Genomic DNA, 17,865 nt, shown 5'->3' with positions numbered 1-17,865 from the left:
AGCATATTTTCTATGGAGTTAATGTCTATAGAAATTAATCATTACATACACATTTGTGAAGAACATGCAAGAGAGACAACATCCTTGCCCAAAGCAGCTTAGATTGGCTTGATAACAATATACATTATTCAGTTATTGTTTTTAAAGAGTGGAGGTAGCGAGAATCCACTTGCTCCCTTCCATTTGGCCGAAAAGGTAAATTTAGAGGTCAGTTTTAGCAAATAAGTGAATTGAGACATAATCCAAATCTGGGGAAATGATTATGGCAGATGGAGAAAGGGCTTATTTTGCTATTGAGAAATGAAGCTTATGGCATGTAAACTGTCACACAGAACACAAGTGTCAGGCAGCAAGTATCTATTTGGTCTTTTTTGGGAATTTTCTCACCTTGGTATAAGTTCCTCAGTAAGAAATAATAATCAAGGCACTAAGGACAAACATGAAATAAAAAGGGATTTAACAAATAGCTTTATTGTTGAAACTCTAATTAGCTTTATTTTTTATTTTTTTGGATAGTGGAAGTGTTTCTGAAACATATTCGTAAACTGACATTAGAAGGTCATGTTTTTATTGTCCTGTAAAAGCTGATCTTTTGGGCTTCCCTGGTGGTGCAGTGGTTAAGAATCCGCCTGCCAATGCAGGGGACACAGGTTCGAGCCCTGGTCCGCGAAGATCCCACATGCTGTGGAGCAACTAAGCCCGGACGCCACAACTACTGAGCCTGTGCTCTAGAGCCCTGAGCCACAACTACTGAGCCCGCTTGCCACAACTACTGAAGCCCATGCACCTAGAGCACATGCTCTGCAACAAGAGAAGCCACCGCAATGAGAAGCCCAGGCACTGCAACGAAGAGTAGCCCACGCTCGCCGCAACTAGAGAAAGCCGCACACAGCAACAAAGAACCAAAGCAGCCAAAAGTAAATAAATAAAATAAATGAATTTATTTTTAAAAAAGCTGATCTTCTTAAAAGAAAATTGTGATATAAAGAGAGCCCTTCATGGAGGCAGCCATTGTTGGCGTGTATTCAAGTGGCAGCCCATGACCACCTTGCTGCATGACCCAGCCCAAGCTGAAGGAACATTCTGGCCCCACTCACTCCATGCTACAGCCTAGCACTAGATCTGGGGTGGCCACAAGTGAAACAAGTGAAAAGACAGGATCATGGGGTGCATCTGAGCCGAACTCTGTAAGCCCACGAGCACTACTTGCTTCAGCACTCCCCTCCTTTGGGGGCAAAGATCCCAGAGTGAGGAGAAGGAAAAACACACACTTTAAGGGAGAAGAGTCAGCTCAAGCCTGACCCTCGGGGCTTCCACTCCAGCAACTTGGGAGCAGACCCAAGGCCAGTGACAACCACTGAGCAGAGAGGACGTCCTGCCTCACACACAGCTCCAGCTCTAGCTCCTCCACCTCCAGCCCCATCCCCTACCAAGGTGACAGCTGCCAGCACACCCTGAGGAAAGACATGGCTGGCATCCACATCAAATCCAGCTCTCCTACCAAAGGCAGTGGGCACATGCACACAGCATAGGGACACTCCCACATAAGACCATCCCTTCCAAACCAAAATAGCTAACTGTTTCATCTAGGTTCATAGACACAGAGAAACTTAAGTGAAATGAAAAGGCAGAGGAACTACTCTCAACTGAAAGAGCAAAAGAGAAAACCCATGAAAAAACAATGAAACAGAAATAAGCAACTTACCAGATAAAGAATTCAAATCATTGGTAATAAAAATGCCAACTGAATTGGGAAGAGAAATGATCTAAACACAGATCATTTTAATAAGGAACTAGAAAATAGAAAGACCCAATCAAACATAGATAATTCAGTATCTGAGATAAAGAATACTCCAGAAGCAATGAATAGCAGAATAAATGACACAGACGGACACATAAGTGATCTGGAAGACAGAAGAATGGAAATCACTCAATCAGAACAATAGAATGACAAAAAACAAAACAAAACAAACAAAAACAAGTGCAACATGCAAGATCTCTGGGATAACAACAAACGTGCCTACATTTGTATCAAAAGGAGAAGACAGAGAGAAGGGAATCAAAAATGCATTTGATGAGATTATTGCTGAAAAATTCCCAGATCTGAAGAAGGAAACAGATATCCAGGTACAGGAAGCATAGAGGATCCCAAACGAGATGAACCCCAACAGACCCACACCAAGACATATAATTAAAATAGCAAAAGTTAAAGAGAGAATTCTAAAGGCAGAAAGGAAAAAACAGAGAGTCATGTACAAGGGAATCCCCATAAGGCTATCATCTGATTTCTCTGCAGAAAGTTAGCAGGCCAGAAGGGAGTGACATGATGTATTCAGACTGCTGAAAGGGAAAACCCACAACCTAGGATACTCTACCCAGCAAGATTATCATTTAGAATAGAAGGAGAGATAAAGAATTTCTCAGACAAGCAAAAACTAAAAGATTAAGCAATACTAAACCTACCCTAAAAGAAATGTTGAGATAAAGGAACCCAGAGGAGGAGGGGCAAGATGGCGGAAGAGTAAGACGCGGAGATCACCTTCCTTCCCACAGATACAGTAGAAATACATCTACACGTGGAACTGCTCCTACAGAACACCCACTGAACGCTGGCAGAAGACGTCAGACCTCCCAAAAGGCAAGAAACTCCCCACGTACTTGGGTAGGGCAAAAGAAAAAAGAAATAACAGAGACAAAAGAATAGGGACGGCACCTGCACCAGTGGGAGGGAGCTGTGAAGGAGGAAAGGTTTCCACACACTAGGAAGCCCCTTCGTGGGCAGAGACTGCGGGTGGCGGAGGCGGGAAGCTTCGGAGCCACGGAGGAGAGCGCAGCCACAGGGGTGCGGAGGGCAAAGCGGAGAGATTCCCGCACGGAGGATCGGTGCCGACCAGCACTCACCAGCCCGAGAGGCTTGTCTGCTCACCCGTCGGGGCGGGCGGGGGCTGGGAGCTGAGGCTCGGGCTTCAGTGCTAGCCAGGAGGGAGTCCGGGAAAAAGTCTGCAGCTGCCGAAGAGGCAAGAGACTTTTTCTTGCCTCTCTGTTTCGCGGCGCGCAAAGAGAGGGGATTCAGAGCGCCGCCTAAATGAACTCCAGAGACGGGCGCGAGCCGCGGCTATCAGTGCGGACCCCAGAGACGGGCGCGAGCCGCGGTTATCAGCGCGGATCCCAGAGACGGGCAGGAGACGCTAAGGCTGCTGCTGCCGCCACCAAGAAGCCTGTGTGCGAGCACAGGTCACTCTCCACACTGCCCCTCCCGGGAGCCGGTGCAGCTCGCCACTGCCAGGCTCCCGTGATCCGGTGACAACTTCCCCGGGAGAATGCACTGCGCGCCTCAGGCTGCTGCAACGTCACGCCGGCCTCTGCCGCCGAAGGCTCGCCCTGCCTCCTCTGTACCCCTCCCTCCCCCCGGCCTGAGTGAGCCAGAGTCCCTGAATCAGCTGCTCCTTTAACCCCAGTCTGTCTGGGCGGGGAACAGACACCCTCAGGCGACCTACATGCAGAGGCGGGTCCAAATCCAAAGCTGAACGTCAGGAGCTGTACAAACTAAGAAGAGAAAGGGAAATCTCTCCCAGCAGCCTCAGAAGCAGCGGATTAAAGCTCCACAAACAACTTGATGTGCCTGCATCTGTTGAATACCTGAATAGACAACAAATCATCCCAAATTCAAGAGGTGGACTTTGGGAGCAGGATATATTAATTTTTCCCCTTTTCCTTTTTTTGTGAGTGTATATGTGTATGCTTCTGGGTGAGATTTTGTCTGTATAGCTTTGCTTTCACCATTAGTCCTAGGGTTAGGTCCGTCTGTGGTTTTTTTTTTTTTTTTTTTCTGTTTTTACTTAAAAAATTTTATTTTCCTAATAAATGTTTTCTTAATAATTTTTCCTTATTTTCTATTTTTAGAAATTAAAAAAAATTTTAATAAGTTTTTTCATATTTTTTATTTTAAAAAATTAAAAAATTTTTTTCTTAATAAATTTTTCTTAATATTTTTTCTTATTTTTTACTATAAAAAATTAATAAATCTATTATTAAAAATTAAAAAAAAAATTTTTTCTGAATACATTTACTCTGAAAAATTTTTTTCCTTATTTTTTATTATAATAGCTTTATTTTATTTTATTTTATCCTCTTTCTTTCTTTCTTTCTATTTTTTTCTCCCTTTTATTCTGAGCCGTGTGGATGAAAGGCTCTTGGTGCTCCAGCCAGGCATCAGGGCTGTGCCTCTGAGGTGGGAGAGCCAACTTCAGGACACTGGTCCACAAGAGACCTCCCAGCTCCACGTAATACCAAACAGCGAAAAATCTCTCAGAGATCTCCATCTCAACATCAAGACCCAGCTTCACTCAACGACCAGCAAGCTACAGTGCTGGACACCCTATGCCAAACAACTAGCAAGACAGGAACACAGCCCCATCCATTAGCAGAGAGGCTGCCTAAAAACATAATAAGGCCACAGACACCCCAAAGCACACCACCAGACGTGGACGTGCCCACCAGAAAGACAAGATCCAACCTCATCCACCAGAACACAGGCACTAGTCCCCTCCACCAGGAAGCCTACACAACCCACTGAACCAACCTTAGCCACTGGGGACAGATACCAAAAACAACGGGAACTACGAACCTGCAGCCTGTGAAAAGGAGACCCCAAACACAGTAAGATAAGCAAAATGAGAAGACAAAAAACCACACAGCAGGTGAAGGAGCAGGGTCAAAACCCACCAGACCTAACAAATGAAGAGGAAATAGGCAGTCTACCTGAAAAAGAATTCAGAATAATGATAGTAAAGATGATCCAAAATCTTGGAAATAGAATAGACAAAATGCAAGAAACATTTAACAAGGATGTAGAAGAACTAAAGAGGAACCAAGCAATGATGAAAAACACAATAAATGAAATTAAAAATACTCTAGACGGGATCAATAGCAGAATAACTGACGCAGAAGAATGTATAAGTGACCTGGAAGACAGAATGGTGGAATTCACTGCTGCGGAACAGAATAAAGAAAAAAGAATGAAAAGAACTGAGGACAGTCTCAGAGACCTCTGGGACAATATTAAACGCACCAACATTCGAATTATAGGGGTCCCAGAAGAAGAAGAGAAAAAGAAAGGGACTGAGAAAATATTTGAAGAGATTATAGTTGAAAACTTACCTAATATGGGAAAGGAAATAGTTAATCAAGTCCTGGAAGCACAGAGAGTCCCATACAGGATAAATCCAAGGAGAAACACGCCAAGACACATATTAATCAAACTATCAAAAATTAAATATAAAGAAAACATATTAAAAGCAGCAAGGGGAAAACAACAAATAACACACAAGGGAATCCCCATAAGGTTAACAGCTGATCTTTCAGCAGAAACTCTGCAAGCCAGAAGAGAGTGGCAGGATATACTTAAAGTGATGAAGGAGAAAAACCTACAATCAAGGTTACTCTACCCAGCAAGGATCTCATTCAGATTTGATGGAGAAATTAAAACCTTTACAGACAAGCAAAAGCTGAGAGAGTTCAGCACCACCAAACCAGCTTTACAACAAATGCTAAAGGAACTTCTCTAGGCAAGAAACACAAGAGAAGGAAAACACCTACAATAACAAACCCAAAATATTTAAGAAAATGGGAATAGGAACATACATATCGATAATTACCTTAAATGTAAATGGATTAAATGCTCCCACCAAAAGACACAGGCTGGCTGAATGGATACAAAAACAAGACCCATATATATGCTGTCTACAAGAGACCCACTTCAGACCTAGAGACACTTACAGACTGAAAGTGAGGGGATGGAAAAAGATATTCCATGCAAATGGAAATCAAAAGAAAGCTGGAGTAGCAATTCTCATATCAGACATAATAGACTTTAAAATAAAGACTATTACAAGAGACAAAGAAGGACACTATATAATGATCAAGGGGTCGATCCAAGAGGAAGATATAACAATTGTAAATATTTATGCACCCAACATAGGAGCACCTCAATACATAAGGCAAATACTAATAGCCATAAAAGGGGAAATCGACAATAACACAAGCATAGTAGGGGACTTTAACACCCCACTTTCACCAATGGACAGATCATCCAAAATGAAAATAAAGAAACACAAGCTTTAAATGATACATTAAACAAGATGGACTTAATTGATATTTATAGGACATTCCACCCAAAAACAACAGAATACACATTTTTCTCAAGTGCTCATGGAACATTCTCCAGGATAGATCATATCTTGGGTCACAAATCAAGCCTTGGTAAATTTAAGAAAATTGAAATCATATCAAGTATCTTTTCCGACCACAACACTATGAGACTAGATATCAATTACAGGAAAAGATCTGTAAAAAATACAAACACATGGAGGCTACACAATACACTACTTAATAACGAAGTGATCACTGAAGAAATCAAAGGGGAAATCAAAAAATACCTAGAAACAAATGACAATGGAGACACGATGACCCAAAACCTATGGGATGCAGCAAAAGCAGTGCTAAGAGGGAAGTTTATAGCAATACAAGCCTACATCAAGAAACAGGAAACATCTCGAATAAACAACCTAACCTTGCACCTAAAGCAATTAGAGAAAGAAGAGCAAAAAAATCCCAAAGCTAGCAGAAGGAAAGAAATCATAAAGATCAGATCAGAAGTAAATGAAAAAGAAATGAAGGAAACAATAGCAAAAATCAATGAAACTAAAAGCTGGTTCTTCAAGAAGATAAACAAAATTGATAAACCATTAGCCAGACTCATCAAGAGAAAAAGGGAGAAGACTCAAATCAACAGAATTAGAAATGAAAAAGGAGAAGTAACCACTGACACTGCAGAAATACAAACGATCATGAGAGATTACTACAAGCAACTCTATGCCAATAAAATGGACAACCTGGAAGAAATGGACAGATTCTTAGAAATGCACAACCTATCGAGACTGAACCAGGAAGAAATAGAAAATATGAACAGACCAATCACAAGCACTGAAATTGAAACTGTGATTAAAAATCTTCCAACAAACAAAAGCCCAGGACCAGATGGCTTCACAGGCGAATTCTATCAAACATTTAGAGAAGAGCTAACACCTATCCTTCTCAAACTCTTCCAAAATATTGCAGAGGGAGGAACACTCCCCAACTCATTCTACGAGGCCACCATCACCCTGATACCAAAACCAGACAAAGATGTCACAAAGAAAGAAAACTACAGGCCAATATCACTGATGAACATAGATGCAAAAATCCTCAACAACATACTAGCAAACAGAATCCAACAGCACATTAAAAGGATCATACACCATGATCAAGTGGGGTTTATCCCAGGAATGCAAGGATTCTTCAATATACACAAATCAATCAACGTGATACATCATATTAACAAATTGAAGGAGAAAAACCACATGATCATCTCAATAGATGCAGAGAAAGCTTTCGACAAAATTCAACACCCATTTATGATAAAAGCCCTGCAGAAAGTAGGCATAGAGGGAACTTTCCTCAACATAATAAAGGCCATATATGACAAACCCACAGCCAACATTGTCCTCAATGGTGAAAAACTGAAACCATTTCCACTAAAATCAGGAACAAGACAAGGTTGCCCACTCTCACCACTATTATTCAACATAGTTTTGGAAGTGTTAGCCACAGCAATCAGAGAAGAAAAAGAAATAAAAGGAATCCAAATCGGAAAAGAAGAAGTAAAGCTGTCACTGTTTGCAGATGACATGATACTATACATAGAGAATCCTAAAACTGCTACCAGAAAACTCCTAGAGCTAATCAATGAATTTGGTAAAGTAGCAGGATACAAAATTAATGCACAGAAATCTCTTGCATTCCTATATACTAATGATGAAAATCTGAAAGTGAAATTAAGAAAACACTCCCATTTACCATTGCAACAAAAAGAATAAAATATCTAGGAATAAACCTACCTAAGGAGACAAAAGACCTGTATGCAGAAAATTATAGGACACTGATGAAAGAAATTAAAGATGATACAAATAGATGGAGAGATATACCATGTTCTTGGATTGGAAGAATCAACATTGTGAAAATGACTCTACTACCCAAAGCAATCTACAGATTCAATGCAATCCCTATCAAACTACCAATGGCATTTTTCACAGAACTAGAACAAAAAATTTCACAATTTGTATGGAAACACAAAAGACCCCGAATAGCCAAAGCAATCTTGAGAACGAAAAATGGAGCTGGAGGAATCAGGCTCCCTGACTTCAGACTATATTACAAAGCTACAGTAATCAAGACAGAAATACAGATCAATGGAACAGGATAGAAAGCCCAGAGATAAACCCATGCACATATGGTCACCTTATCTTCGATAAAGGAGGCAAGCATATACAGTGGAGAAAAGACAGCCTCTTCAATAAGTGGTGCTGGGAAAATTGGACAGGTACATGTAAAAGTATGAAATTAGAACACTCCCTGACACCATACACAAAAATAAACTCAAAATGGATTAAAGACCTAAGTGTAAAGCCAGACACTATCAAACTCTTAGAGGAAAACATAGGCAGAACACTCTATGACATACATCACAGCAAGATCCTTTTTGACCCAGCTCCTAGAGAAATGGAAATAAAAACACAAATAAACAAATGGGACCTAATGAAACTTAAAAGCTTTTGCACAGCAAAGGAAACCATAAACAAGACAAAAAGACAACCCTCAGAATGGGAGAAAATATTTGCAAATGAAGCAACTGACAAAGGATTAATCTCCAAGATTTACAAGCAGCTCATGCAGCTCAATAACAAAAAAACAAAGAACCCAATCCAAAAATGGGCAGAAGACCTAAATAGACATTTCTCCAAAGAAGATATACAGATGGCCAACAGACACATGAAAGAATGCTCAACATCATTAATCATTAGAGAAATGCAAATCAAAACTACAATGAGGTATCATCTCACACTGGTCAGAATGGCCATCATCAAAAAATCTACAAACAATAAATGCTGGAGAGGGTGTGGAGAAAAGGGAACACTCTTGCACTGTTGGTGGGAATGTAAATTGATATAGCCACTATGGAGAACAGTATGGAGGTTCCTTAAAAAACTAAAAATAGAACTACCATACGACCCAGCAATCCCACTACTGGGCATATGCCCTGAGAAAACCATAATTCAAAAAGAGTCATGTACCAAAATGTTCATTGCAGCTCTATTTACAATAGCCAGGACATGGAAGCAACCTAAGTGTCCATCATCGGATGAATGGATAAAGAAGATGTGGCACATATATACAATGGAATATTACTCAGCCATAAAAAGAAATGAAATGGAGGTATTTGTAATGAGGTGGATGGAGTTAGAGTCTGTCATACAGAGTGAAGTAAGTCAGAAAGAGAAAAACAAATACAGTATGCTAACACATATATATGGAATCTAAGGAAAAAAAAAAAAGGTCATGAAGAACCTAGTGGCAAGATGGGAATAAAGACACAGACCTACTAAAGAATGGACTTGAGGATATGGGGAGGGGGAGGGGTGAGATGTGACAGGGTGAGAGAGTGTCATGGACATATATACACTACCAAATGTAAAATAGATAGCTAGTGGGAAGCAGCCACATAGCACAGGGAGATCAGCTCGGTGCTTTGTGACCGCCTGGGGGGGTGGGATGGGGAGGGTGGGAGGGAGGGAGATGCGGGAGGGAGGAGATATGGGAACGTGTGTATATGTGTAGCTGATTCACTTTGTTATAAAGCAGAAACTAACACACCATTGTGAAGCAATTATACTTCAATAAAGATGTTTAAAAAAAAAAAAGTGAAATTAATACACCAAAAAAAAAAAAAAAAAAAAAAAGGAACCCAAGCATACTACAAAAGAAAATCATCAAACCACAAACCACAATGGGAGAAACACAAATAAGAATAAATGATCAGAGAAGAACTATAAACACAACTGGAAAACAAAGAATAAAATGGCCATTTATGACAAACCCACATACTCAGTGGTGAAAATCTGGAAGCCTTTCCACTAAATTCAGGAACAAACAAGGATGCCCACTCTCACTGCTTCTATTTAACATAGTATTGGAAGTCCTAGCCACAGCAATCAGGCAAGAAAAAGAAATAAGGGTATCCAGTTGGAAGGGAAGAAGGAAAACTGTCAGTATTTGCAGATGACACAATACTCTCTATAGAGAACCCTAAAGTCTCCTCACAAAAACTATTGGAACTAATAAATACATCCAGCAAGGTTACAGGATACAAGATTAATATATGGAAATCTGTTGTGAGTCTATATACTAATAATGAAATATCAGAATTGAAAGTAAAAAAAAATCTTGTTTAAAATCGTATCAAAAATATTACAGTACCTAAGAATAAACTTAACCAAGGATGTGAAAGTCCTACACTCTGAAAACTATAAAACATGGATGAAGGAAATTGAAGACGATACAAAGAAATGGAAAGATATCTTTTGTTCTTGTATTGGAAGAATTAATATTGTTAAAATGGCCATGGTACCCAAAGCAATCTACAGATTTAATTCAATCCCTATCAAAATACTCATGATATTTTTCACAGAACTAAAACAAATAATCCTAAAATTCATATGTAACCACAAAAACCCCAAATTGCCAAAGCAATCTTGAGGAAAAAGAACAAAGCTGGAGGTACAACCCTCTCAGACTTCAGACTATACTACAAAGCTACAGTAATCATAACAGTGTGGTATTGGCACAAAAATAGACACATAGATCAATGGAAGAGAATAGAGCACCCAGAAATAAACCCACACATGTACAATCAATTAATCTATGACAAAGAAGACAAGAAACACAATGGAGAAAAGACAGTCTCTTCAACAAGTGGTACTGGGAAAAATGGACAGCCACATGTAAAACAATGAGATTAGAACATTTCCTCACACCATGTAAAAAAATAAACTCAAAAATAAACTCAAAATAGTTAAATAACTAAATGTAAGACCTGAAACTATAAAACTCCTAGAATAGAACACAGGCAGAACATTCTTTGACATAAATAGTAGTAATGTTTTCTTGGATCAGTCTCCTAAGGCAAAAGAAATAAGAGCAAAAATAAACACATGGGACCTAATTAAACTTAAAAGCTTTTGCACTGCAAAGAAAACCTGAGACAAAATGAAAAGACAACCTACAGAATGGGAGAAAATATTTGCAAATGATACCACTGACAACAGATTAATATTCCAAAATATAAAACAGCTCATACAACTCAGTATCCAAAAAAAAAAAGAATTCAATCAAAAAATGGGCAGAAGACCTGAATAGACATTTCTCCAAGGAAGACATACAGATGGCACATGAAAAGATGCTTAAAATTACTAATTATTAGAGAAATGTAAATCAAAAGCACAATGAGATATACCTCACACCTGTCAGAATGGCTATCATTAAAAAGTCTACAAATAACAAATGTTAGAGAGAACGTGGAGAAAAGGGAACTCTTGTACACTGTTGGTGGGAATGTAAGTTGATGCAGCCACTATGGAAAATAGTATAGAGGTTCCTGAAAAAACTAAAAATAGAACTACCATATGACCCAGCAATTCCACTCCTGGGTATATGTCTGGAAAAAACAGAAACATTAATTAGAAAAGATACATGCACCTCAATGTTCATAGCAGTACTGTTTACAATAGCCAAGACATAGAAGCAACCCATCAACAGATGATTGGATCAAGAAGACGTGGTCTATATATACAGTGGATGGATACTACTCAGCCATAAAAAAGAACAAAATTCTGCCATTTGCAGCAACACGGATGGACCTAGAGAATACTATGCTTAGTGAAGTAATTCAAAGAAGGACAAATACTGTATGATATCACTTATATGTGGACTCTACAAAATAATACAAATGTATGTATTGATATATGCAAAACAGAAACAGAGTCACAGATATAGAAAACAAACTTGCAGTTACCAAAGGGGAGAAGGAAGGGAGGAGGGACAACTTAGGAGTGTGGGATTAACAGATACAAACTACTATGTATAAAATTGATAAGCAACAAGGGTATACTGTACAGCACAGGGAATTACAGCCATTATCTTATAATAACCTATAATGGAGTATGATCGGCAAAAATACTGAATCAGTATGCTGTACACCTGAAACTAATATAATATTGTAAATCAACTATACTTCAATTAAAAAAAAAGAGAGTCCTTTATTTTACATTTTTTTGTAACTTAAAAGAATTTTCCTCCTTTAGTAAGCACAATCACATGTGATCATAGTGGTGCTTTCTATGAACAAACTTGGAGGGAATGTGTATGGAAGGCCAAAGTCATCTTCATTCCAAGTGCTAATTTGATTTCAAATCAAGTCCACAGTAAATGAAGAAGTCCTATCTTTCTCCTGTCAACTAATCCTCACAAGAGTATTAACCAATCAAGGCTCACAGCGTTGTCAGGAAAATATGCATTTTAATGGGGTTTCATGAAGATCAAAAACTTTTATGTTTTCAAAGGAATGACTATCTAATGGTGGAGTTTCAGGTGGTAGAGGAAATATGTCAGGTATTCAGGAACCCGTCCTTAACTTAGAACCATACTTTTTTAGTTGGTGTGTTAGTGTGCATGGAGAATAAGTTTCCTAAAGCTTTTACTTTCCAGTGAAAGAAAAACTTATAATAACATGCTATCCTTTTCTCACTCTAGATCCTAGATGTTTGGAACCCCTACAGCCAGGAAACTGTAGAGAATATGTGGTTCGATGGTATTATGACAAACAGGTCAACTCCTGTGCTCGCTTTTGGTTCAGTGGCTCTAAAGGCTCAGGAAATAGATTCAACAGTGAAAAGAAATGTGAAGAAATCTGCATTCAAGGATGAGCAAGTAAATCACCCTGTACTGAGTCAAATCTATGCCTCTATCTACAAGCCTAGAAAGAATCTCTATAATTTCAATATTCACCCAATACAAATAAAACACCATATATGAGTGTATACTGAACATTGACAATTTATAAACATAGTCAAATCCTTACAACCACCCTAGGATGTAAGTATTATTAACTATTTTTACAGATGAAGACACTGAGGCTCTGAGAAATTTAGGAACTTCTCAAACATCACCCAACTAAAAAGTGGCAAAGATGGAGGGTCTGACCCAGGGCTGTTTAACTTCAACACACATGTTCTATCTATTTCACAACCTGCAATGTTGTTCTGATTGCCATTAATTCCTTTGCATGTATTATGTCGGATGAAACCTCTGCCCCAGACCACTCCCACTCCCCCCTGGCTCCCCCAGTCCCTCACACCTGCCTCAGTCCCCCAAACCCCTAAAAGCCCTGCCTGTAGCAAAAGGTAGCTGGTGGGGAAGGAACTGGGTATGGACATTAGAAGTGATAGGAGTACATTTGTGCAGAGATGGTGGTGAGGTAAGAAAGATATCCCACCTGAGGGAAACCCAGCAAGATGGAGTGGTTCTGAGAGATGAGCGGCCGTGGGATAGGAGTGGGGTTGGTGAGGGTAGTTGGATTTTTGCCTCATTTGCCCTGAAAATGATTAAGAAACCAATCTGAATTAAAATTACAACTCAGATTTATTAACAATTGTCATTCCCCACTCTTCCAACATATTTGGAAGAAAAGTCTTTATTGTATGTTTAAGCTATATATTTAAAACAAAAATTGTAATTTAGACAAAGGAACATTTTCTACCCTTCCTTTAAAATGTGTAAAAGCAACTTTGAATTTTAGTGGGGTGGGATGGGAAGGCACTTGACGGCCAAGGACCACTTGAAGCCCACATGAACTCCTGAGCAGAGCATTTTAAACATACAGCGTACACTAAAAAAAAAAAATGATCCACCAAATTGAAATATAACCCAACAGAGTAGTAGAGAACTGGCTCTGTCATTTTATGATATCCAGTTTGGGAAGATCACTAGTTCTGAGCTGAACTCAGACAGCATTGGTATATATCATCTCACAACACACTTTCCTCTTCTTTCAGGCCCGTGACCCTCATTTGAGTTTGGGGGTACACAAAAGTGCACCCAAGGAAGGAGGAGCTGGAATAACAGCCATCTTAGCAAAAACAATTTTGTATAGTTTAAATTTTTATTATGTACTATTTGATACTACAAAATAATATATGCAACATACTTGTAAATTAAAAAAACATGATACCAAGATGGACACCGGTGAACACATCACACGGAGAATGAACCAAACATAAGCAATTCTGTTGAAACGTCCTGTGAGCCCCTCCATCATCCCAACCCCCTGCTTTCTTCTAGAATAACCCATCTTGAATTTTGGTCTTACCGTTTCAAGTTGTTATTGGTTTTTATATGTAATTTTACATGTGAAACCACATAAATCTCTATGTATCTCTAAATAATACATAGTCTCGCTTATTTTAGAACTTTATAAAAATGGTGTCATACCCTGGTCTTCTGCAACTTGCTACTTTCATTCAATATTATAATTAATCCCTGTTTTACCATATCTAAATGTATTCCTAAATAATTTATTATTTAGGTTTTTTTGAGCTTTAAAAAATTGGTTTCATGATGTGTAATTCTTTTTCACTTGATGTTATTACATTATAATTCATACTTGTTCACTTTCACAGCTGTATAATACTGGTATGAATATATCACAACATATTCAACCATTACCTTATCTCTGTTAAATTGTTTCTAATTAATATTTTTCATCAGCTTTGCTAAGAATGCTCTTACGTGTGGCTTTGGGTGCTCGTGTACCAGTGGTTTTCTGGGATATATACCCAAAAGTGGAATTGGTGGGTTGCAGGATATGTAAACATTCAAAAATAGTACATCATACCAAATTTTTTCCCAAAGTGTTTCAACCAGTTCATTATAAATTCGCACCAGTTGTTGTATAAGCGTTCCCATTGCTTGATATTCTTTTTAACACAAAATTGTCAGACTTCTTCATTTTGTTAATCATGGATGTGAAATGGTATCTTGTTTCAATTTGCCTTTCTCTGGTAGCATCTTACCATATTTATTTACCATCTGTGCTGTTGCTTCTGTGAAATGTCTGTTTATAATTGGGGGAGATTTTCCTATTGTATTGTTTGCCTTTGCTTATTGAATTTCTGGAGTTCCTTATATATCCTGAATTTGAATTCTTTGCTCATTATTTGTGTTGCTAATATCTTTGTGGCTTGCCTTTTTACTTTACTCTTTTCTTTTTTTAGTGAACAGAAGTTCTCAATTTTAATGCAAATTTACCCATCTTTTTTGGGGGGGCTAGCACCTTTTTTCCTTGTTTATGCTGCTCAGCCTTTCAGCCACCTTTCTTGGGCAGGAAACTCACCCAGGACAAAACCTGCTCTGGGTGCTGGGTGTACCTCTCTAGCTTCCCATCTTCATGCCTGGTAATTCCTATGAGCCTATTAGCACGTTGGTGATTTCCAGGTGACTCTTTTTTCTTCATCTTTTTTAGTTGTCTCAGCATGAAAGTGGGTCTGATGGCCACTAGACAGATGGCCACTACCCCATTTTTTGTTGTTGTGGGATGGAGGGCTTTGGGTATTTTCTTATTTCCTGGAAGCCCAGCAATGCATTGAAAGGCCTGTATTGTCATCGTATGGTTGTTGGAAAGCAGAAAGACCCTTCAGAGTATCTAGCCTGCCATTTTGCAAAGAGCAGAAGTACTTATGTTTGTTTTCAAGCTTTTCACAATTTTTCCCATATAGAAAATTGATATGCAAACATATTGTAATGTTGACTTGGGTGTTCATCTCTTTGTCTGAAATGTTCTCCTCTTGCTTCGTGTGACTGACCAAATACTAATATTCCAAGGACAACTTGCAGGCCTCCTCCTTTGTGGTACTTCCTCATCTCTCTCAGTTGGGCCATGCTCAACTCTGAGGACACAAAGCACTTGCCCTAATGCCTCCATTCTACCCTGATCACAGTCTGAGCTGCCTTGCACTTAGTGGAGAGCACCTGTGTTAGTTTTGTTTTGCTGCTTTAACAAATTGCCACAAGTTCAGCAGCTTAAAAAACACAAATGTATTATCAGTTCTGGAGGTCAAAAGTCTGATGCAGGTCTCGAGAACTGGGCTAAAATCAAGGTGTCAGTGGGGCTGTGTTTCTTCTGGAGGATCTAGGGAAGAATCCGTTTCCTTACCTTTCCCAACTTCTAGAGGCTACCCACATTCATTCTTTGGCTCATGGTCCCTTCCTCTACCTTCAAAACCAGCAACAGCTAGTTGGATTCTTCTCATGCTACCATCTCTCTGGTGCTCTGATTATAGCTGGGAAGGGTTCTCTGCTTTTAAGGACTAATGTGATTTGATAAGGCCCACCTGGACAATCCAGACTAACCTCCCCATCTCAAGGTCCTTAACCTTAATCACATCTACAAAGCCCCTTTCCTATGTAAGGTTCTGGGGATTAGGGAATGGACACTGTTGCATGCATTATTCTGTTGATCACAGCATCTGTACCGTCTGCCTATTCTCTGAACTTAGGAGCAAAGACATGCCTTGTTTATCTCTGTGTCCCTAGTTCCTGGCACACAGGAAGAACTCAATACTTTAAAAAATATTAGAACTCACTTTATAAAATTCATTAGAGAAATAATTAACTCCTTGAAAGAGAGGAATAGAAAACGTTAAGAAAAAATCACACCAGTTTAAAAGAATAAGAGAGAAGTGATATGTCAATGAGTGAAAAACTATTACTCTCATCCACTTTGAGATTCAGGACACTCCTCCCCTCTTTTCCCACCATAATTAGCAAAACAAAGGGAAAAGTCAGACGGAGTGTTGTCTGGCTAGATAAAGAATCAAAGAGGCTGAACTGAACAACCTGAGATTTTGGAAAAGAGAATGATGATTTATGTTTTCATTTTAATCTAGTTAAAAAGCTAATACGGAAATAATCCAAGTGCCCATCAACAGTTGAATGGATAAAGAAGATGTGATACACACACACACACACAAACACACACACAAACACACAGGAATATTACTCAGCCATAGAAAAAAAGGACAAAATATTGCCATTTGCAGCAATATGGATGGACCTAGAGAATATTATGCTTAGTAAAATAAGTCAAACAGAGAAAGACAAATACTGTATGATGTCACTTATATGTAGAATCTAAAAAAATAATACAAATGAATCTATATATACAGACTCAAGTAAAAAACAAACTTACGGTTACCAAAGGGGAGAGGGATGGGGGAGGGACAAATTAGGAGTCTGGGAGCAACAGATACAAATTACTATACATAAAATAGATAAGCAATAAGGATTTAATGTTTAGCACAGGGAATTATACCCAATATCTTGTAATAACATATACTGGAATATAATCTGAAAAAAAAATCCAAAACTGAATCACTGCACTATACACCTGAAACTAACACAATATTGTAAATCATTTATACTCTATTTTTAAAAAAACAATAGAGATGGGGGAGATACATGACATTTTGTTTCTCCATTTTCAAATAAAAAAGGACAGACTATGTACACAATGTGCTAAAACCAAGAATGTGTATCGAGAGAAGTCTCCATTTTAAATTAAGACATTGAGAAATTTTTAGCATTTTATTAAGTACTAATGACGTTCAAGAATTTTAACAATGACAAACTTCCATTGAAATGTTAAAATATCTTAGACGATCATTTCTATCGTTTTCATTTAGTTGAAACCTCAGCTGTGCTGACTGCAAGAATTGCTCTCATGGGAGGTCTGAAGAGCATGCTAAATTTATAAAATGCCAAGTAGGTTCGGTATTTTAGTCTTAATGTTTTTCCTACACACAACAAGAAGTAAACGAAAGAATGAGAGAAAGCCATTTGCATGTTACATGTAACAGAATCGTTGCACATCACTAATAA

The 17,865-nt window shown here is 38.7% G+C and overlaps 1 protein-coding gene across 1 annotated transcript in view; it reads left to right on the top strand.

The window, feature by feature from the left end:
* The window catches only part of COL28A1 (collagen type XXVIII alpha 1 chain), a 160,136-nt gene extending 147,279 nt beyond the window's left edge, over window positions 1-12,857 (top strand). The window contains 1 exon segment of the mRNA XM_036862947.1: window positions 12,685-12,857. Coding sequence (XP_036718842.1) covers window positions 12,685-12,857 — 173 coding nt within the window.
* The last annotated feature ends 5,008 nt before the right edge of the window (window positions 12,858-17,865 follow it).

This window comes from Balaenoptera musculus, chromosome 9, assembly GCF_009873245.2.
Source record: "Balaenoptera musculus isolate JJ_BM4_2016_0621 chromosome 9, mBalMus1.pri.v3, whole genome shotgun sequence".
NCBI classification, from domain to species: domain Eukaryota; kingdom Metazoa; phylum Chordata; class Mammalia; order Artiodactyla; family Balaenopteridae; genus Balaenoptera; species Balaenoptera musculus.
Note: the sequence above shows the minus strand (reverse complement) of the source record. Positions and strands in the feature narration are given on the sequence as shown.